Source organism: Centruroides vittatus, unplaced genomic scaffold, assembly GCF_030686945.1.
Source record: "Centruroides vittatus isolate TY-2023 unplaced genomic scaffold, ASM3068694v2 scaffold_435, whole genome shotgun sequence".
Classification (NCBI taxonomy): Eukaryota; Metazoa; Arthropoda; class Arachnida; order Scorpiones; family Buthidae; genus Centruroides; species Centruroides vittatus.
Genome location: NW_027122708.1, coordinates 1,924,413 through 1,949,145, shown reverse-complemented (window position 1 = coordinate 1,949,145; position 24,733 = coordinate 1,924,413). Strand labels below are relative to the sequence as shown.

The following is a 24,733-nucleotide window of genomic DNA, read 5'->3' as shown; positions in this document are numbered from 1 at the left end:
TTATATTCATATGTCCATAATTATATGCATATCACAATCAGTCTTTCGGTTAATGAAGCTTCTCACAAAATGACATTCTGATGAATGCTGTGCTCAAAAATGAAGATATTGATATGCATTTTCAGTTGAATGAAAAGGCTGAACAATTTAATCATTTTTTTACATTTAATGAATTCATTCAATGCTCTTTATCTTTCACTACTGTTGTTATTTATTCATAGAATTAATAATAATTTTCAAATTAATATCAGACATGTAGCTATGAACGACTATGAGGTGAGTAAGCACTCCCGCTTAGTTGGAAGAGCCCATATGCAGTATATATAATATATGCTTTCACTTTCATTATGTAAACTTAAGCTACTGTTATGCATTTTACACTTTGACTGTAACTAATAGGTCTAGAGCTGGCTGGAAAACAGAAAAACATCAGTCAAAATTTTTTCAGCTTGTCCCTTTACTACTTTAATGGTTTATTCCTGGTTACAGGACTGGTTAATATTATATTTTATTTGCTCATACACATGAAATAGCTTTAAGAAAATTTCAAAGCAATACTGAAAAATTGCTTCCTAAATATAATTTAAAATGAAAACAATTAAGGTATTTGAAAGCAGAAATTAAACTGAATTAATTAGATATTAAATTACAATGAAATCAAACTTATCTCTTCAAAATGGATAAACAATAATTTAAAACATTTATTTATTTTCAATTATTGTTTCTCATACAAATTTAAACTGAATAAACCAAAAAATCTTTTAAAAACATCAAAAGTCCATTGTTTAGAATAAAATTCTTTAAAATTAGGTGGATCTTCAGAACTAAAATGAGGATAAAATTTTGTCAATAAGACAAACTTTGAATTTAGAATTTGTTCACTAATTGTATTTGGAATTACAACATAAAGTTTTACTGTTTCATTAAAGTGAGCTTTTGATAATATATCATTAACAGTATTTTCAAATATTATATAATCATTTCCACTAAGATCATAAATGAAACTAGGATCAGTTAAATTTAAATTTAATAAATATCTTGGTGGCATATAAGTATGATAAAATATTACATGAGAGTTTATTCCCAATTTATTATTTTTCATTAATACTTTTTGCAACGAAATCATGGAGGGAATTAAACCTCCCTGATGTACAAATCCAAAAAAAAAACCACAGAATAGATTGCTGAGGATCCACATCATAAATAGCCATTGCTTTTTTAAAGTGTAACCATAAATTGAATCAGAAAAAAGAAAACAAAGTGGAAGAAGAACGGAAATTAAAAATCTAGGTTCCTGATGACAAAATAATGATAAGGTAAGAATAGGGAAAACAAAACTCATTAGCATTATTGAATTATGTGGTAAGAGATCATGAAAAGGCCATAGACCTTTAACCATTTTTAAAAGAATTTGGATATAGTAGAAAATACCCATTAATCCAAGAATTCCAAACAACAAAGGAACATTAATTAATAAATGAAGAAACCTTGGATGAATGCCATGAATTGCCAAGTTTGAATTATCAAGATTATAATGAATAAAATTTATTGGCGTGAAAATTAAATTCTGGAACAAATAAAAAATGTCTTCCAAGTGATTAAACAAGTGTGAAATTGATGTTTTAGAATAATAAATTGTATCAATTAATGTCAATAAAAAGCAAACAATAACAAATGTTGGTATAACTGTCAATAGTCTGCAAAACATCACAATAAAACTTAAAACATTTTTTTTTAAACCTATTTGCAACCAAAATAAAACTGGAACAAATGCAAATATTATAAATGTTGGACGATTGTAAATTCCCAGAGCTAGTAGTAAGCCTATTAAATTACCATAAGGAATGTCATTTGTATCATTATTACTTTTACTTAATTCATATATAACTTTTGAAACAACCAACAACAAAAATGAAAATAGTAATGATTCAATAGAATTACTAAATGTTCTTGTGTAAAATACAATGGTCACATAAGATGTTGAAAATATAAATAAACTATAAACATAATTTTTTTTAAACATTTTACATATTTTATACAGGCACCAATCCTGGCCTAACATTAAACAGAACATAACTAAACGAGGAATTAATAGTAATAATAATGGATTTTCATTAAGAGAAAGTATTGGACTTAATAATTTATTCATCACTAAAAATGGTATTCCTGCAGTTAGATAAGGAAATACTATACAACGTATCGGAAAATTTTCTTCAAACTCCCAAGACCGCAGCACTTCAAAATTAAAAACATCGCCTGAAAATAAAATATTTATCTATAATAATGGTAAAATTTAAATTGTATAAATTGACTTGAATCTAAATAAATAAAACACTTTAAAATAGCATAACTCTCTAAATATTTCTAAATATCTAAATCAAACTGTTCGAATTATTACATATTAAAAAAATAACAAAATATATGTACAGGTAGGCCTCCTACAACGCGATAGATACGTTCCTTGAAAATACCGCATTGTGGGAAATCGCGTTATAGGAGACACCAACTTAATACAAAAACTGGGATTCAGTTCTAAAAAGAGAAAAACTGCCTTTTATGGTGTAACATTTTCATCATTTTTTAAATTTATGTACATAAAAAGCTTAAATAAAATTCAACATCATATAAAAACTAAAAAGATTATGATTTCAAGTCAAAATCAAAAAGAAACAATGTTATGCTCAAATTCAGTCCTCATCGTCACTTATTATAGTTGTTCGAGAATGTTTGACTGGCCTTATTTCAAGATCTGAGCTTGTTACATCAAGTTCCACTGCACTTATGTGATCTGTTGCAATTTTTCTGTTATGTGAAAGATAATTCGTTTCTAAATACCCTAAACCGCATTGTAAAAGTACCGCGTTGTAAGAAAATTTCCGCGTTTTTCCAACTGCGTTGGAGCGAAAACGCGTTATAAAGGTACCATGTTGTAGGAGGCCTACCTGTGTGTACACACACACACACACACACATATATATATATTTTTTGTTTTGTTTTTTCTTTTTTTCTTGATTTTTTCAATAAACTTCATATTGTTAAAAATTATAAAAAAATTATAAAAAAAACTCTGTATAATTAAATGAATTTTTGTAATAGAAATATATATAATAATAAAACTATAATAACTCTATAAATATAGTATATATAACCATTCATATGTGTATAAATTTTTTCAAACTAAGAAAACTTTCATTATTATTTCCTTTCAAAAACTCAATTTAGGATGTTAAAATAGATGATTACATTATTTTATTAAATCATCCATTTGAATATTAAGAGTATTTAGTTTTAGTTCTATTTTCCTTTGATTGTATTATAATTTAAAATATTTCCAATCAACTTCTTTCACTACAAACAATTATTATTATTTTTTAAAATTTTACTAAGATTATAAAAATCTCTACTAAACATCTAAGAGTACACAGAAAGTACCAAGCTGAATTCAAGGAATTTTCATAAAATATTTTTGGATTCATTCCTTTTTAAACCATCTTAAATTATTATTTATTCATTAAAGTTAAATAGTAATTTGTACTATTTTCAGTTAAAAATTCATTTAATCATTAATATATTTATATGTCAAATTCTAAAATTATAACAATAAAAAAATGTAGTATTTAGGGCTTATATATTATCAAATTATATGAGCCATTGAATATCAAATGTTTCACAAAAGATCGTAAAATATCTTTCTCTTATACTTTTAAGTGCTTTTTTTGTATCATATTAAGTTCAAATTTCAAAAAATAATTTAATAGTTATCTTAATTACCTCAAATAAATTTTTGGTTAATGTTACCTATGGTTCCAAGATGGCGGCTCGTCTGATTCCAGCAAGGAAACAGTGGGGATGCACGTTCTAACCTAACCTAACCTATTCTAATAATTTTGTTGGTAATAATTATGGTAATTTATTAGAATAGGTTAGGTTAGGTTAGGTTAGAACGTGCGTCCCCATTGTTTCCCTTCTTCTATTTGCTGGAATCAGAGACGAGCCGCCATCTTGGAACCATAGGTAATATTAACCAAATTTTTTACATAGAAAAAAACATATTTAATTAATTACATTTTTAGACTATTTCATAACATAAAAGTAGCAAGAGAAAAACAATAATTTTTTTTAAAACTAAATTTGTATTAAAGCTCTTTATTGGAATAAAGTTATCTCATTAATGAGATTATTAGCATTTCATCGTTATATTTTATTTATTATTTTGATTTTTTGGAATGCTGAAAAAAATATCGGTAATATAATTTTGGTAAAATTAGTTATGAACGAGGGGTTTACGCCTTCCCTAGACGATTACAAGTACTGATTTCCAGGCTGTATCTCACGAAGGGTCACATGTAGACCATCGGTTTCTTTGGTATTTTTTACTGCTATGGGCATGGTCTACAGTTCTGATAAAGACCCAAATGCCTCATTCGAAACCATAATTCTAGTTGATGAGTGTTGATGATGTCTGGCAGGAATAAAATCGTGCCGAAACTGAACACATTCAAGAAGTATTAAGAATGGGATATTGTTAATCTTTATTCATACCAGCAACGACTTCGGATGTCTGAAAAAATTCATCAGGATGAATATATCCGTTTTGTGGAAGTACAGTTAATAAAAATCGAAAAGCTACAGCTAATTTCCAGTAATAAAGACGCATTATATGTTAAAAAATAACGTAAAATCACACAATACTTCAACAACAGCTCAGTTCACTAAACACAAACACGATCACGTGTTCTTCGTGCAAAATAATGAATTTCCTTTACAAGCTCAAAAAAGCATTTATTTTCGTAAACAAAAATTTAGTCGATAATAAAAATTAACAATTATTAAAATCAATAATATTAAATTAAACGAATTAATAAGTTAAGATTTAAAAAACTTTTCTTTCTAATAAATAAATAAAAAAATTATGTAATCGTGTACTTAATTTGAAACTGTCAGATTATTAAATTCAAATAGAATTTTAATATTTGGAATGATAATTAAAATATCATTTAATTAATATTTTATTTTATCGATTACAAGTTTTAAAAAAAAAATAATTTAGTCGACGAACGGCGCATTTTGTATGTTTTCAATTTCACTGCTTTTTAAATCACATGTGAAAACAGTGAGCATGGCTAGGAAGTGGGCGGTGGAACATAGTTCCTACAGAGATCAGCGATTTAAGGTATAACGATGCCTTTTAATGTGAAATTGCATTCAAACCGATTTAAAGCTGACGATTTTTAGAACTTTGTTTTCTATTATACGTTCTAATTCTTATTTTTGTCTCTCAGATGATCAATTTATTAAATGAAAAAATATTTTCGAAAATTTACTCGAGTCAAATCTGATTTTTATCATTAGTTTTTTTTTTCTTTTGTCATTAATATAAAGCCAAAATGAAGTCATCACATTTTCAATTAACATTGGCTCAGTGACAGCTCTGTACAGATCTAATTCAGTTGGTAACTGTTCACATTATTAAGGTGACCAACCGTCCTCCTTTTGTAAGTTCTGTCCTCCCTCGAAAAGTGTCCTCCTACATGTCCTCCTTTTTGATATTTGAAGACTAATCTGTAAATCTCCATATTCGATTCATGCCGAGCCGATCCGTTGCACGTAATGTGATGTGATGTGATGTGTTTGTATTTGACATGACGGTTCATCAAGGCTCCGTACGGTGCAGCAAGACACAATTATGAAACTCATGTGCTCTGCACCGGAGACCTTGAGAGAGTGTGCTGCATGCAAGTAGCTTTGTTTACTTCTTACTGAAACATAACACGGTGCACATGCATGCAGTAGAGATTATTATAGTGTATTATTGGAATAATGTTGCAATGAATAAAATGTTTCTTTTATTTACAATATTTTTTCCTTCAATTTATTTGTGTCCTTCTTTTTATTGTAAAAAAAAGTTGGTCACCCTAACACAGTGGTTCCCAACCGGTGTTCCGTAAGCATGTCCCAAGTGTTCCGCAGATTTAGTCGCAAATCGAAAAGTGTACAATCGTATTCGAGCCGCCGAATATCAAAAAATTAAAATCATGAAATTTTCATAAACTTAAATATATATGTACTGTACGACTCGTACTTATGGAGTGTACTACTGTTTCGAATAAGATAAAGGCAATGATAAAAACTGAAATATGTAAAAAACATCAGGCACAAGTTTCCCATTAAAGTTATTTAGGTATATTTTTTCCTGTCTTAGAATTGGCATTAATAATATGAGTAGAGATTTTGAATTATAACTGCTCAATTCTAATAAAATAACTGATGACAAGCTTATGTATTTCATATTAACTTAAGTAAGTGTTCCGCATCCTAGAAAAGGTTGGGAACCACTGCCCTAACATTATGAGATTTTGAATATTTGAACAGGAATAAACTAGTTAATGCATTATAGTGAATAATCAACCTTGATAACCGGCGTGCAACTTCATTTTCTAAGTACTTTGATCTTTTATAGATTATCGTTGGGTCTGTGATACGTAAATAGTGTATGTGTAAACTGCGTATCCGACTTTTCATAAAGTGGAACGTAAGCTAACATTCCGTTCGTGTGACCGTGTCAACCCGATAATGATATGTAAAAGATCAAAAGTGTTACGTAAATAAAGTTGTGTGCGAGTTATCAAGATTGGTTATTTATTATGTGAGATTTTGGATTTTCGGTTTGAAAAAATAATGACAAAAATTTCAAATATCCAAATGCCATTGTTCAATTATATAATCAGATTGATAAGTTATAAAGAATTGAATAAGTCAACAGAAAAGCAAGTCTGTTAAAATTACAATTAATTCTACAGTATTAAACTATAAAACCATAAGATGAAAATCCAAATCTGAAAAATATAATTTTATAATCATAATATTTTTATTATAAAAATATGATAATAATGATAAAATTTTTAGTAAGAAAAAGTATATAATTATTGAAAATATTAAAAGTATAAAATATACAATAATCTTTATATAACATTTTGTTAATTTAGGTTTTTGTAAATAAAAAAATAAAATAAAAAATAAAACTAATAAAAAAAATTTTTTTAATGATTTACAAGCAAATTATATTTGATATCAATAGTCAAAAGTGTAATGTATTCAAATTGATAAGCTGTCCTTGCTTAAAAATTTAGATAAGTAACTATGTTTAGTTTGTCTTAGATTATTTGTAAAATTGATATTCAGATAATTATTTTATAAAACTTTAAGTTTTAACAATTCTTAAAATACATTGAATTTTTACTTTCACAATTCATATGACATTTGTTCTAATATCAAATCTAAAACTACAAAATGAATATTCTTTCTCACATATTTTATAATTATATATATATAATTATAAAATATGTGAGAAAGAATATTCATTTCATTTTGTAGTTTTAGATATATATATATGTGAGAAAGAACATTATATATATATATATATAATATATATATAATGTTCTTTCTCACATATGTTAACATTTGTTTGCATATATATATGCAAACAATTGTTATTCTTTTTAATGATATTTTATAATTTTGAACAGAAATATCTTTTAACAAAATATGCTATAGATTAGTAGTTCTCAGTGTATCATCCATGGACCACCAGTGGTTTGCAGGCAAGCACCAGGTGATCGACAGACCATCCTAATCATTTTTTCAAAATTCAGTTCTATGCTGTTTAGCCAGAAAAAACATTTTCATGAATTGCATATCTCTCACATTATGTTACTGGATGGGTAAAATGTTTCGGCACACAATCTATCATTATTAGCTGATATTTACAGGATAAGAAGTGAATGAGGGGGTCCATGGATCAATAACTTTAAGAGCCACTGATGTACAGTACATGAAATAATTATATTAGTAAGAGAATATTTTTGAAACTGCTAGAGGGATTATTGTTTTATTGAAATGCCTGTCATTTGACTAGTCAGTACTTGAAATGTATTTTCAATTATTTCAGTTATTAAATATGTCATAAAAATGATATGATAGCAAACGTGTATAATAATTAATAGCCAATTTTGAGAGACTTTTGTTCTTAAAGTTTATAATCTATTATCCATATAAATGTATGAATATTTAAAAGTTGAATGTATAATTTAAATAAGTTACAATGAAAAAGTATCATGTTGATCATAAATTTAATACTTTATCAAATTTTAATTTTATTTTAACCTTTATATTTAATTATACTAATTCATTCAATTGAATATAGTATTTTTTAAATAAATTTAGGGTAGTAGAATTGAACAAGAAAGGTTATTGTTGATTAGCTGCACTTTATATGTTGGTAATCTTTCCTTTTATACCACAGAAGAACAAATCTATGAATTATTTTCCAAATGTGGAGATGTTAAAAGAGTTGTGATGGGATTGGATAGATTTAAGAAGACGCCTTGTGGTTTTTGTTTTGTGGAGTATCCTTTTTTTAAAGTAACGATAAAGATTATACTTTTTGTCTAATTATTTAAATTAATTACATTAGTATTTAAGAGTAAAAACAAATAGTTATACTATGAAAACTAAAAAAAATACAGGTAATTTTAGATAAATAATAAAATAAATAAGTAAAAACATAATTAATCAATAAATAATTGATTTTAAAGTCATATAAATTCTAGATTTAATAATTTTATTATTCATTTGGTCCAGAATTTACTAGGACAAGGACCAAGTAGACAATGTGACATATCTGTTTGACTTTTTATAATATTAAAAATAACTTCTTACTTCTATAAATATGGAGTTATTTTTAATATTTTAAATTTTATGTTTATTAGTAAAAAATAGTTTTCAGAAAATAATGAATTTCAATTGTAATTTAGTAATTATTGTATCATTTTTAAATTCAAAAGATAGAAGGTTTTAAATCATTAAAGTTTCAATTAGACAACATATATGTCAGTCAGTCATTACTTAAAAAAAATTTTATAATACAAGAAGTAATTAATATTTGTTAAATTAATTATTATACAGCAAGGCTTCAAATACTGTTCAACATAGTTTCATTATAATGTTAATGAAAAAATTGATTTCTGGGTTCTTAGTCTCAAGTTATGAGTAGTAATACAAATGGGGTACCAATTTACTAAGCAAATGGTCTCATTGAATAGATTGGTACCATAGGCTTTATTCCAACAGAATATAATTTCGGGTATATTCTGTTGGGATAAAGCCTATTTTACACCATTCGCCTTTTTTCCTGTATAATAAGTCTGTTACAGCAATTTTATGCTCACATTGAAGACATTAATACAACCTGGATAAGAAGCTTATAAAACAACAATGTAACTATTTTGTTTTCGTATTACAGTTTCTTTGTTCACAAACATGATTGTGTCATTATTTTATCAGAAAAATTATGCCACAGAAAAGCAAAATGTCTTTCTTAATTACATAAAAAGCAGAAACTTTTTATTTTATTGATGCTTTTATTCAGACACCAGAGCAATAACTTGTCACCATTTTAAATCTGGTTAAATCAGCAGTTAAATTGTGTGCAAGTTGTATGCCAGTGGGCTAATGGTTGATTGGCAGTCTGCATCATCAGTGACGAGTTGGCCAGGCTATCAGTTGGCTTGTGTTCACACACCTTTAGGCAATAAGACAAGTGTCACTAAGAATAGGTAACAATTATTCTAGTAGGAGGATTTGCAAGTTTAGGGTGCTACCTGATGGAAAAATTATAAGCCAGTTTGCAATGCACCATGGGATTGAAACTGGTACTTGTAATAATTTAAAATTTTTCAAGTGTATTTAACTTAAACATTCAAATAATTGAAAATATTAAGTGTAGAGCTGTGAAAATTCACAAGAATATTCAAGACATTCTTGAGAAAATTTAACATCTAGCATTTTTTAACAGCTTTTTATATAGATAAATATGTCTAGATTTTAGACCAGGGTTTCCCAAACAGGATCGATGAGCAAATTAAATATATATTGTAAGTACATGCGTTTATAATATTTATCAACACATAAATTTTTCTTAAAAGGGGTCGATGCATGATAAAGGTTGGGAAACCCCACTCTAGACGATCCTTCTGTTATTGAGTCATTAATGAGATTTCCAATCCAGATTTATTATTACAAATATTCCAAACAAATATTAAATTATTACAAATTAGTTTGTAATGATTCCTTAAATACAGTATATAGAATATATATATATATTTATTATAGTATGTATATATATATATATATATATATATATATATATACAGTGGACTCCCATACAGCACAGGGAATACGTTCCATGTTATAGGAAATCATTACATGTTATAATGATAATACATGTTATACAATACATATATTATCAGACAATTTTATGCAGTTTAAACTTGTCTCTGGATACTGATTGCACTGTATTGATAGCACTGATTGCATATTGCTGCTGAGATGTGCATTAGTTTCAAATGTGATTTTATTGTGTGCAGAATGTTAATTAATTTACTTTAATAAAGGAAAAAGTAAACAGAATACAGATAACTAAATTTTAAAAAAATATACCATTATTATAAATTATTAGAAGCATTTGCTGTTTTAGCCATGCCTACTGAAACAAAAAAAATATCTGATAAATTGAAAAGAAAACATTTACCTGTGTATGACAAAATTAGAATTTTGTATCAGTACTAGTTGCAATTTTTTCATTGCATTGTAGTGGAGCATGATATACAGGAGTTCACTGTATATTTATACTTTACTCTTCACAAAATTCATTTACAAAATTAAAACTGGAGAATTTTTTTAAAGAGTTGATTAAAACAGAACTTTCTAGTTGTTGATTGCACTTTAAAATTGTTTTAAGTTATTCTAGTTAGATTAGACCATTTTAATTATCAACTTTGAAATTTTGAAGAATAAATTAACAAGTATATAAAATCTAACTTTATTGAAATATTTAGGTAATTATAGAAATCTGAAAAGATTAATTATAGATTCTAACAAATAAAATTAAGATAAGATTAATATCAAAAATTTTAACACAATATTTTAACTTTTAATTTGAAAATTTGAAATTAAATTTATGAACAAAATAGAATATTTTGGTTTAGTTTAATTCAAATAACAGTCTAAAATATGTTGTAAAAATGTAATAATGAAGGTGTTTTAGATCAAAGATTAAACAATACAAATATATTATCTGATGAATAATTGCTTGAATTTCTTTCTACAGTATTTTCAAAAAACAAATAAAAATTACTCACACTTCTGCTTTGTATACAAATAGCATTCTTGCATTGTTTTGTCAAAAGTTTGATGTCATTTGTTTTTTCTAACTGTTATTAATTATTAAAAAGTTTTTATTTTAAAATAAGAAAGATTAATATTTTTCAACTTATTATTTTTATTTTAATATTTTATTAAAATTCTCTTAAAACATTAATTATGTAATTAATGAATTTATAAAATTTTTAATGTTTATTTATATTGTGATTTTAAAAATTAATCAGAGCTTTTAACAAATGATTGACAATAAATTTCACAAAAAATACCACCAATAAACCACCAGAGGGCTTCTCACAGAAGTCGGGCGATCATAGAAGGGTTGTTACCTATGGTTCCAAGATGGCGGCTCGTCTCTGATTCCAGCAAATAGAAGAAGGGAAACAGTGGGGACGCACGTTCTAACCTAACCTAACCTAACCTAACCTAACCTAACCTATTCTAATAAATTACCATAATTATTACCAACAAAATTATTAAAATAGGTTAGTTAGGTTAGGTTAGGTTAGAACGTGCGTCCCCACTGTTTTCTTGCTGGAATCAGACGACCCGCCATCTTGGAACCATAGCTAACATTAACCCTTTTTGCATTAAGTACTTATTATATTTTTATTATAAAATATTAATAACATTAATATATTTTTAAACAAAGTTTTTTTTCTAATTAGATAATTCTTGAGATTTCTATGTAAGTTTCTATGTTCAGATTCAGATTTCGACTGTTCTTTAGATGATAAAAGTTAAGAATTTGTATATAAAATGGTAATGAAGGAAAATGAATAATTATAGTAAACTTTCCAGGAATTTTGTTATGCAAAATTTTTCATAAAATATTGCTTGACAATAGGGAAAGGTCTGAAGAGTTCTGAGGGATAATCATTCCCCAAGATTTTTATTACTGACAAGAACATGATATTTTCTTTAAAATAATGTTTATGTTTCAATATTTTTATCTTAACTATTTAATTTTGCCACATTTTTTGTTGTTTAAGTTTATATAATTTATTTTAAGTAATAATTACAGCAATAGAACTTTTATACATTAAAATGTTACTCACGAAAAACCCGTAACCGGTGCATAACATACAACATTAGTCACTACAAACGTTTTCAAAACCCCTCCTGGGTTCTTCAGGTAAAAAATTGACTGGAACGATTTTTGAAGATGAAAAAAGGAACCAAATTACGTGCCGAACAGCATCGAACGTGGAAATTTTACGTGTGGCCGAATGTTATTTTGAACGTTCGGCCACACGTAAAATTTTCAGGAGGAGTTTTGAAAACGTTTGTAGTGACTGATATTGTATGTTACGCACCAGTTACGGGTTTTTCGTGAGTAACATTTTATTTTATACACCCGGTGTGCAGTTGTTCGTCACTTTTATACATTGTTTATTTTTTTACATTTATTAAATATTGTGTCCTACGATTTTCTCTTAGATCTGTCTGTTTGACAATAATAATTTATTACAAAATTGAGTATAATATTATTATGGTGCTGTAAAAGATATAATAATATAATATTATTATAAAGAGAAAACAACACCTTTCTTAAATTCCAGCAAAAGTTTAACTATATAAGAACGTTTTCAACTGATTTCATCAGTCTTCTTCAGTTACTCGAACAAAAAAAAAAAAAAAAAAAAAATTTTTAATTTTTTTTTTTGTTCGAGTAACTGAAGAAGACTGATGAAATCAGTTGAAAACGTTTTTATATATGTAGTTAAACTTTTGCTGGGATTTAAGAAAGGTGTTGTTTTCTCTTTAATATTATTATATTTTTTACAGCCAAATTGTTAGTTTGTTACTTTTGAACACAGATGTTTTATTTGAAGTCATCATAGTGATAATTTGTTAATCAGTATTAAATATTGAATATCAAAATACTATTTACTATTGTATTAAATCCTATTTATTATCTTAATACCATTTTGATTTTATTTAAAAAATATTTAAGAGACAACCAAAAATATTGTTTAATTTATACTTTTAATAACCATTCTGTATAATATATTCTCTCTATATAGGAGTATAACTTTTTATTTGCATACAGAAAAAGAAATCTTAATCTTGAAACATTGGGTGCATTCCAGTATGCATCAGTCTCAGCTACAACCGATACACTATGAATGATTTAATAAGTTTTTATTTGAACATCTGGTGATCTGATGTAAACAGTGCTATATTTTGTCAAAATAACTTTGGTTTAATACAGACGAGTAATAAAAATGGTGTCAATAATATACCCATTGAGACAGCCATATTACTTCTTCTGAGCTACCATATCCACAGTTTACTGAGTGCAATGTGCATCAGTTGCTACACCAATGAACTCATTGGTGAATATCAAAGTATATTTTAGTACATCACAGTTTACCAATGTGCTGTTTGATGCTTACTGGAATGTACCTGTTATTGTTTTATATAACAAAATTAATAATTAAAATATGATTCAAGTTTACATAAGTTTCAATAAGTTTTATTATTGTAACTTAATTTTAAAATAGTTTGTTTATTATAGATTTTTATTCCTATTGTTTAAATAATTTATCCGAAAAACTAATAATTAAGACTATATACAATTTTTTTAAATTAGTTTATTTTTCCAATTTAAAAATTTTGTTTACTAGAGATATTGATATTTTTAATACCATGATATAGAAAATTTGGGGATACTATAGATTACTATCTATGGAATTTTGGGACTTTGAGTATATATCTGAACTGAGGGGACCGAGACGAGTTCAACGATACCCTACTTTTGGACCGGAGACGAAAAATAAAAAAGTTATCATACTTTTTTCGGCGATCGCGCGATGATAGGGAGTCGCGTCGCTCTCCGCTAATTCGGCCTCGCTATCGCGATCGGGAGTCCCGTCGCTTGCCGTTAAAATTGCCTTTAGTAGACGTTTCCCCCCTTTTTTTACTATGTTCAAGAACTACCGTGAATCGATCACTAGTTTAGCACATGGCGGCGTGTGGTGGCGCCCATACGAGAGGTCAGTCGGGCCGCCATGTTCGCTGCCATAAGTAACATTAACCGAAATGGCGATCGCGCGATGATCGGAAGTCGCGTCGCTCTCTCCGCTCTCGTATCGCGTGTTTAACCCTACTGGAGATGACCGTAGTCCGACGTCATGGTTTGCAGACTACCGCAAGATGGCAGTACTAGCAACTATGGTGCCGTCTTCATGAGAGCATTAAAAAAGTATGGTAAGTGAAAAAGTATGATAACTTTTTTATTTTTCGTCTCCGGTCCAAAAATAGGGTATCGTTGAACTCGTCTCGGTCCCGTCAGTTCAGATAAATACTCAAAGTCCCGAAATTCCATAGATAGTAATCTATAGTACACCCGAAAATTTTTATCATGTCATAATTTTGAAAGTTTCTATGTGATGATTATATTTCTGAACATACTATAGATACTACAGTAGAGTGGATGCAGAAAATGCTGTAAGATATATTAATGGAACTAGACTAGATGATAGAATAATTAGAACTGATTGGGATGTTGGATTTACTGAAGGAAGACAATATGGAAGAGGGAAGAGTGGTGGTCAGGTAATTATAAACTTTTATTATATTGTAAGAATTGACATAAGAAAAATTAATCTGATAGATCTTCCCTCCATCAACCTTAGGGTTGGTGGGTCATCATGGTTAGCAATTTCCTCTTCAAGGTCAGTTGTTTAATAGTGTGATTAGTCTTTCATTCCTTATATTGTCCAATCATTATATACTTATCTTATTCCTTTCTGGTTTTCATTTCACCTGATGTACCAAGAAGGTTGCTCATCCATCAGAGTACTGTGAAAGTGACTATCTAGTAGGTTTTATTGTAATGTGTATTTTTCTCTCATTATCTTTAGAATATCTTCATTCTTTACTTTATTGGCCTAAGGTATTTTTTATATGTGGCACCAGCATATTTCAAATGCTTGGATTTATGATCTTTGGGTCTTCTTGAAAGTCTGTGTCTCAGAGGCATAGATACTAACTACATTTCATACGTGATTTTTGATGAAATGTTTTCTGGTTTTAGATGTTAGGAGAATTAATTATTTGACATTGTAATATTCAGGTTTAATCAATCATATTTAAAGTTTTTTAAACTGCCTTTGAAATTAAAATTTTTCAACTTTAATACACTTGACTTATTCTGTTTATTTATGAGATTTAATTATAACTCTTTATATAAAATAAGAAAAATATTGTAGGTTTCATATAAAATTTAGTCATTTTAAATAGCTTAAATTGACCATTTAAAATGCTAACTTATCTAATATTTGCTTAAATAATATAGATAAGGTTTTAGTCTGATTGTATATGTTTGAAAAATAATAATGGATTTTGCAAAAAACAAAGATTGAAACATTAAAAAAGTAGCTAAGTAATTATTAATTATTATACTTGTATTGTTATTTGTGGTCATAAACAGTAATAAATATTAAAACAGATGACTTTCTCTTAGGACACAATTAAATAAGTATATGATCATTGCTTAAAACATGAATAATGTATATCTAATAATAATATACTGTATTTACTTTGTGTATAAGATGAGGTTTTTATTCATTTTTCACTGCTTTAAAAACCTAGGTTGCCCTATGCGCAAGCAAAGGATTCTTTAAAAGGAAAAACCTTTTACATGATTGTTTTAGTCTAACACGTTTCAATAAATTTTCCTTCTTTAAAATCTCCATTTAATTTTTTTTTTAAATATTCATACTTCTATTCTAGCAAATTGCTCTTTTTAAAATAGAATTTGTAGAATTTGCATTTAAAGCTGCTACATGTACTCGAACTTTAAGATTTGACTGTATTTAGCAACTTATCTGAAGATGTATAGTGACAATTAGTCTTTCACATTTCAACTTTGTTTCATGATTGAAGAAGTCAGAAAAAATTTAATTTGAAGTCCAGCAATTTCTATGATTGCATTTCTTCCAATTTCTTTCAATAACAAATAGTTTTTGTGTGATGTTAAAAGCTAGAAATATTTGGTGTTTAATTTTTAAAAAAAATTGAATGAGAAATAAAATAGTAATAAAATTTGTGTGAATAATATAAATTTATTAAATTATGCCGATAAGTAAGTTATAATTGACCCTCCTCTGATTTATTAATTAAAATTGAATTGCTCGAGAAGTCCGCCCGAATTTCCAAGTCGGTAACATACATTGCCAGGGCAGTGGTTTACACGCATCACACTAACAGGCATGACACCATGGTAGAGCTTAAACGCATAGAAAAAATAGCTGTCGAGCATGGCTACAGTAAAGGCTTGGTTCGCGCCTATGCCAACCGTCCTCCCCCAAGCAGCGTTGCAGGCGCCCGGTCTACGGCAGGCAGCACCTAAAATTAAATTATTTTGTTTAAACACATCCTATTATATTAATTAGTTATTGTTGACAAAAGTTTAAATTTGTAAAATAATCAAGTTAGGTTATTTTTTATAATGTGTAAATCACTTCTTATATTACTGAAAATAACTTGTTATTCTGTTGGAAAATTTTTTGTAAATATTATTGTAGTTAAGTTAAATAACATTCTATATAAATTTTGGATTTTTTTTTTTTTTGTATTAAATTCTAGGTGTAGTTTTATTAGAATCGATTGTATTCAAAAATTTGTAATTTATCAACTCTATCTCTTCATTATGCAGAAATGGATAAAATATGTTCACCTGCAAATTAATTTGCTTATATTGATTTTGTATAATATACATAATTTGTGATTAAGTTGTTTAAATTCAAAATCTGTAATAATTGCTATAGACTAGATATTAATCAGAGATCTCTCTAAACTGCAAAACATAATAAAGAAGTTTAAGAATTATAACACCAATAAATCATCTTCAATAGAAGAGAGAAAAATAAATTTTATACTCTTAACTTTAATACATCAATTAATTTATCTTAGAAGTTTAACCACCCAATTTTTCAATCACTTTTGTTTAATTTTTTCCATCATTTATTTTTGTGCCACACCCATATTTGACTCCTTGTTTCTATTCAATATAATTCATACTACATTCTTGTATGTAATTCATACTATATTTGATCTGCACTGATTTATACCTAAATTTTACATTTATTTCTAATTTTTTTATAATTTAACAGTTTCTATGCAGTGACAAATTATAAAATTATGGTTATATGTATATTTTGAAAATTAAAAAAAATCGTAATTAATTTTTTATTTTGCTTTTTCAAAAATAAAATTTCTATAGGTTATTTATATACATATTACATATTTGTGTATACTTTTGTTCTGAAAATTAAAAAATGTTTTCACAAAATTTTAGTTTTGCATTGCATAGAAAGTATTGAACTATTCAAAAAATAAATAAAACATAATAATAATAAATAGATAAACTAAAATAAAAATCTGTGCAAATATAATATGAATTAGCATATCACAAGCAACAGTAATAGTAACAAAGAATCAAAGTAGATGTATAGTAACAAGGTATCAAATATGGGTGTGGTACAAATATATTTGAATGCAAGAAGTGTAGGTTGGTTCTTCAAATATATGAATGTGAAATTAAATTTTTAATGGCATAAGAAAATATTCGTCTAATTATAAGAGGTATTAATTTTAAAAATCACTTAATCAACTATAGATAAGACTTGTTTTTTTTTAAATGAGAAAGTTCTCGTTGTTTATTTAATTTAAAATAAACGTATAGAATAATTTTTAAAATCATGTGTTTAAAGTTAAAAATAACTTATAAAATTATAAAGGTATTATAATTATTTAAAGCTACTGAAATATTTTAATATATCTAAAAATTTGATTTAATATTCTGAAAGCTTACCCAAATAAAATATCAATAGTTTTGTTGAAAATTAACGATGATGGACTAATGTTGGAGATGCATTTATTCATTTGCTATACATTTGCTCTAGAGTTATTTCATATATAAAAACAATTAATTCAAAATTTTAGATCTATAAATATTATATACTCTTTCTGAGATAGATATTTGAACTACAGAACTATGGTTTATTCCATTTAATATTTAGGTATCCTTTGCTACATAAAAAAAGCTAGTTAAAAACTTTTTTCTTTTCATAAAAAGGTTATAAAATTGTTTTTGTATTTAGATTTTTTTATGTTTATCATTTTTTTCTTATTTTTACATAGTGGTATCAATAAATTATTTTATATAATTGCACGATATCGGACATTTAAATGCTTTCAAACTACTGTTGCTTTATTTAAAAGTTAATGTGTTTAACAGTTTTATTTTGTTTGAATTGGAAAGAAATTACCTATATGATTAATGCCATTTATAATTTTAAAGTTTAACATAAACGTTAAAATGCTGAATAATAGTAAATACGTTTGTTTGTTCTGTGTACATCAAGTAAAAAAATTCATTGGAATGTGTTATTTAACTTAATAACTATTTTTCCAATAAATACAGCAGAATCTCAAATTTATTTTCCTGCATGTTGTTTATTGGTAATACACACGAAAGAATCAAATCAAAAAGTAGAATTTCAATTGCATACATTCCAGAGTGAATATTTTGTTCTTTATATCGATTTTTTTTCTACGATTTTATGCTCGATTTGTTTAAATTTTAAAATTTTATTTGTTGTCGTTTTAATTCCGATAGTATATTTTTGTCATTCTTTCAACTCATGTATGAAAAGCATTTCTTATGTAATAAATAGAAAGTCAGTAAATGTAATGAGATTGGACTGATTGCATTACAATTCTAAATTCCATCAACCAGAATTGCCTGGTAATGCTTAAAGTATTAATCTTCCTTATTACAACTATTGTGTGATTAAATTGGCCTGTAGTCAAGTGTTTAATTTTTTGTTTACTTCTATTTCGTTTTTTCGTTTTTATGTTTCTCTTAAATGCATTGTTGATGTCGTTACATCATATATTTGTACGTCACGTAGGTTTTAATCATATTAAAATGTCGTAGTGATAAAAAAAACTCTTTCAACACTAAATTAGCGTTTACTGTTGGAAGTTTTTTTTATCCTCACGAGAACAATTTTCTGTTTGTTGATTCTCATAGAGTAATAACATTTTTGTTTATCTTAGTTTTACATTTTTCTCAGTTTTTTTTAATTTTTACTTTTAAAAAACACAGTGTAAAAAGTAATTTCGTGCATTATAATAGCTTTTAATACATTATTTTAAAAAGCTACTCAAAAAAATACATCTATCATCGAATACTTACGAGCTTTAAAGTAAGGTTTAATTCTCGATTTAATACATTTATAACCATTTTAGACGGGCATGTATTATTATTTATAATATAAAATGAGCAGGAATTTTAATTCATGATTGTTGTATAACATATGGATAATTTTTTTAAATTTTCTTCCTTTTAATTTCATCGAATACAATGCAGTATTTCCGCGTATCATCAGATCTGCGGAAATATTTGCTTGGCAATCGTGAAATCTTATACATAAGGATGTTAAAATGGAGCAGTCTGTCTAAGTTCTGAGCGTCCAATCAGGAAATATTTTGCACTCATTGACTAAAATAAGTAAAAATATCATTTATCTGTCGACCTATCTAACTTTTTAATTAGTCTGTCTTCAATTGTTTAATTAATTCTGAGAGGGAACTCTAAAAATCAAAAGGACACTTCCTGAAAGGTTGATAAAACACTTTTTTTTCACATTGGTAAATTAAATATTCTTTAAAGTGTCACGCATTTTTTTCTAATTTTAATTAATTTATTTTATTTTTTTCTATTTTAGATTTAGTTTTGTCATATAAATTTCCTAATTTAATTAGTATTTTCTTCTGGAAATTCAAAATGTTGCATATAAAACCGCTGTATAAGTGATATGCAAATATATGATAAGACAGTGACTAATGATAAATAGAATTTATTTTTAGATGTCGTTAAAAAAACAATTTATAGTATGTTAATTATCGAATTTTAATAATTTAAAATCTAACAAGACGTTTTATTTATGGAAAAGTCTAAAATGAAAGTATATACTGTATAACATTTAAATAGTTACAACGATTAATCATTAAAGCCAAACTAATTGAAAGTCAGTGAAATTAATAGCTTAACATATTCATTTAGGCTTATATCTTGATAAATTTAATGATTCAAACGTCATTTAATATGTTTCAAATTTGAATCATTATTTCCTTTCAATAAACATAGTAAATTATTTTTAATAAAATAAAAAAGTTTAATATTAGTAAGAGAACAAAGCTCTTAAATCAATAATCCATAAAATAATTAATTAATTAATTTTTGTTTTTCTTTTTTTTTAATCGAGAGATTTTCTGTACTTTCGGGACTCAGAAACAGTTCAATAATTACAAGTAATGTATTTATAACACGCTAATTATTTTATTACTATGTTTATTAATTGTTTATAAAACAAATATCTGTTACAGTTTCGTTATGATTTAATTTAGATATTTAAAGAATTAAAGTATTTTTATTTCTAAGTTAAATTCCAGTAAGTTTAAAATAGTGTTGCTGCAAGTTATATAAGATTAAGGATGATCTATAAACCTTTCTCAATGTTGATTCTTCTGTAAATAAAGGTTTTATATGTGAAGGATTATTAATTTAAAAATGGAATCGTGTTTCCTTGTGTAAGAACTTCAAATTAAGAATTTAACAGTTTTAAAATTGAAATTATTAAAGGAAAATTTTATAATTGAATCGTCATGGAAACAAAGTTTCTGATATAGATTCTGTTGTGATATATATTTCAATATATGATGAATATATTTATCTAATCTTATTTAATATTGTTTAGTGTAGTACATATTTATTATACCTCGACATTTAGACGCAACAAGAGCATCGAGAGTATTAATTTCAATACAGTATTTATTTGAAATGATTTTCAATGCGAGATAATCTGTTCATTTTTTAAAAACATATTAATAGTAATGTCGTAAAAAGAAGCGATCACTGCCCTCAATTATAACAAAACGCAGTAATCCCTCATTAAAAATAGGTACAACAAAAACATAAAAGTAAAAGTTGTTGTATAATATTTTTACATATATTTTTAAAATCAGTAAAAATTAAATCTGGATTGGAAATCTCGTTAATGACTCAATAACAGAAGGATCGTCTAGAGCGGGGTTTCCTAACCATTATCATGCATCGACTCCTTTTAAGAAAAATTTGTGTGTTAATAAATATTATAAATGCATGTACTGTACAATATATAATTAATTTGCTCATCGACCCCGTTGGGAAGCCCTGGTCTAGAATCTAGACATATTTATCTACATAAAAAGCCGTTAAAAAATGCTAGATGTTAAATTTTCTCAAGAATGTCTTGAATATTCTTGTGAATTTTCACAGCTCTACACTTAAAATTTTCAATTATTTGAATGTTTCAGTTAAATACACTTGAAAAATATTATACCTGTATACAGTCTACTTAAAATATACTAGTAACGACATTTTTCTGTTTAAACGTGTATAGAAAATTAAAACTGAAAATAAAATGTTTTCTTTTCTATTTATAACAAAGCGTTAGAAATTTAATTGAGGACGTTTTTTATTTCATCTTTCAGGCGACATTACCTGTGGTGATTTATAATAGCAAAATGCACCCGGTTCTCTCTCACCGGGTGCATTTTACAAAGGCTGAAATCGGAAATTAAATATTTGTACAGTATCGTATGCTGTATACACAAATATTTTGTTTGTGTACAGTACACGATTTTGACAGTAAAATTTAATTTTTTAGTTCAGGTATCATCGTCATAAAATGATTCATTGTACAGAAATGCAAATATTCATGATGATTTAATTTTCGAGAAAAGTTTCAGAATCACATGATAACTTAACTTTTTGACATTTATGATTCATTACTGTTATGTTAATGATTCATAAAAATTATGATTTTGTTAAATACCTTAGATTTTAAGATATGATTATATATGCTTACACACTGTAAATTACAAACGTTTGTTAAATCAGATTTATTATTCGCGGAAAATAAATAAACCGTTTTGAATTAAATTCTTGTTCAGTTCTATTTAATGTAGAAACTAAAATGATTTTAAAATTTGAGTGAAAATATGTCTCTGGGTTTAAGAAACTTCAAGAAATCGTTTAACTTAGACAGTTGAAACAAAAGTTATCGCATAAATATCTTTAATTTATGTATATATAGTCTCTATATATATACGTTAATATATGGCACAATTTCTTTTGTCATCTGATAAAAATTTCATATTATTATTTTTTCATTTTGTTTATTATTTTGCCTCGATCATAATTTTATGATCGAGGCAAAATAAAGCTGAATCATTCTTAATGAAACGGAATTTCTTCTTTAAGCTGAACCATCAAATTCTTCTTCTTAATTCGTCCCTTTAAACAGTTTAAAAAAGCTAAATTCTGTAGAAGTTTTTAAAACAAATATTTCATTTCAGGTTCGAGACGAATATAGAACAGATTACGACGATGGACGTGGAGGTTATGGAAAATTGCAGCAACATCGAATGGTATCTTCATCGTGGAATTCCGAATCATTTTGATTTCGGATTGTATACTAAATTAATACTTTTAAAAGTTTCTGACCGTTTTTAATGTACACAAAAAAAATCGATCATATATTTTGAAAACGTCGTTTTATTTTATGTATTTAAGATTCATCCGTGTAAATATAGTGTTTTTAATGGTTTTAATCCGAGCAAGAATCTCGTTACTTAACGTATGTAAGCGCCCAGATTACAATAGTTTACAAGACGTTATACATGGGTGCTTTAATTATAGAAGAGTTACTGTTGAATAGACTCGCTTCAGACTCAGGAACATCCTCTGCAACTTCACAACCAGCTATTAAAGAAATTGGTGCACACAATGCAACAGTTTCTTTAAAATCCATAACTCTCTGGCCATTTGAAATCACTAGTTTTGAGATAGAAAGGATTTTACTGTAAATTTGTTACTGTCTCAATCAGTTGGGATCATTACATAAGTTGTATATTGTGCTGTAAAATTTTACATAATGTTTTTAAACAAAGTTTACAATTGTGAACTTTTTGTAAATTTATTACCAAAGTTGTATGTTAATATATCAACTGATTTCTAATCATTTTAATTGTATTATACTGGTGTCAAAATGTCGTTTGAGTGTTTATTTTAGTTTCAAGTTCGATTTTTAAAATGATAAAATAAAAATTTTAACTAATTTATTTTATGTTTTAAGGAATGAAAACTTATCGAGACGAATATTCTCAGAAATTAATTTGTGCCTTTTGATTTTTTTTTTTTTTTTTTTAATTTAGGTAGAAATTTTAATCCAATTCTTCGTCGACATTCCAAAATTTCTAAAATTATTCGCATAAAAATGAGAATTTATTATTGTTTATATCAGTAAATCGATAAAATGATTTTTAATACACGAAGTAATTTCACATGTCAGCAACAGATGGCATTTCTTGCTTAAGTAATGCTATGACATTGAAGCAATTATATTACAAATCATTCGTAAACCGTGCGACGAAAATTCATTCATATTATACATTCAAAATTACATGCATTAACTTGACATAATAGTAAAATTTGAAGATAAAATTTTCTTATCTTTTTCTTTTTATTAATATTAAAGCTAAACGGGGTGTGAAAGGCTATCATTAAGGAAATACTTCCGCATCAGTCGAACCTTAACAAATGGAGTGTGGAGAGATCTGAAAATCTGTTATTCTTAATGATGCCAAACTATTATAAAATTTCTACCTGAAATAAAAGCAAAATTTAAGTATTCAATTATTATATATCGTATTTTTAAATCTCGAAATACATTCTACGCCGATCGAATTCTTAATCTTATCGACATCTCTAATTGGATGAGAGATAAGAAATATTTCAAAGTTATCTTTTAAGTGGATTAAAAAAAACTCCTTACTTGCAAAAATAATGTAATATTCTTGGGAAAATATGCATACGTATATAATTAGAGAAATAATATAATTTATATAAATACATACGACCCAATTGGTTAGAGGAAAACATTAATTAAAATTCCTGAAATATAGTTCGTTATATTTAAAAGAACCACAAATTTGATTAGGGGAATATTTTTATTTTAATGTTTAAAGAAAGTAATGAAATTTTAATGGAATTTTACATCACGAATTTCATTTGACAAAAGAGGAAATTGACCTAAAAACATAATTGGAGTTTAATATACTTTAAGTAATCAAATATCCGTAAATATACAGTACATATGCGTCATATTTACTAAGATTATTTTTAACAAAGTATTGCTGAGCCTTTATTTATTTTATTAACACGTCTGTAATGTGTTTTTTTATTCATCACATCCGTGTGCTTTACACAGAAAAATATCCTAAATTTTTTTCTTTCTCGGAAGAAAAACAATTAAATAAAAGTAACAGGAAATCTGGGAATCACTATTGTAAATTAATTTATACTTCTTCCTTAATTTATTTTTGCACTATTATTGTAAATGATATAAAAAAGGTGAACAATATAAGAGTGTCAAGGTAGTATAGTAACAGCAGT

General features: G+C 26.6%; 2 protein-coding genes across 2 annotated transcripts; one reads left to right on the top strand and one right to left on the bottom strand.

The window, feature by feature from the left end:
* PIG-Z (phosphatidylinositol glycan anchor biosynthesis class Z) lies at positions 1–4,788 on the bottom strand. The gene is made up of 2 exons (XM_067287018.1): positions 4,543–4,788; positions 1–2,256 (listed from the first exon to the last, which is right to left on the bottom strand). Exons 1-2 carry the CDS (start codon positions 4,655–4,657, stop codon positions 716–718), a joined length of 1,656 nt encoding a protein of 551 aa, XP_067143119.1. The 5' UTR covers positions 4,658–4,788; the 3' UTR covers positions 1–715.
* A 189-nt stretch (positions 4,789–4,977) lies between these two features.
* On the top strand, positions 4,978–23,300 carry LOC136989105 (nuclear cap-binding protein subunit 2-like). The gene is made up of 4 exons (XM_067287213.1): positions 4,978–5,173; positions 8,224–8,405; positions 14,640–14,778; positions 22,636–23,300. The coding sequence occupies exons 1-4, from the start codon at positions 5,072–5,074 to the stop codon at positions 22,738–22,740; spliced, it is 528 nt and encodes a 175-aa protein (XP_067143314.1). The 5' UTR covers positions 4,978–5,071; the 3' UTR covers positions 22,741–23,300.
* The last annotated feature ends 1,433 nt before the right edge of the window (positions 23,301–24,733 follow it).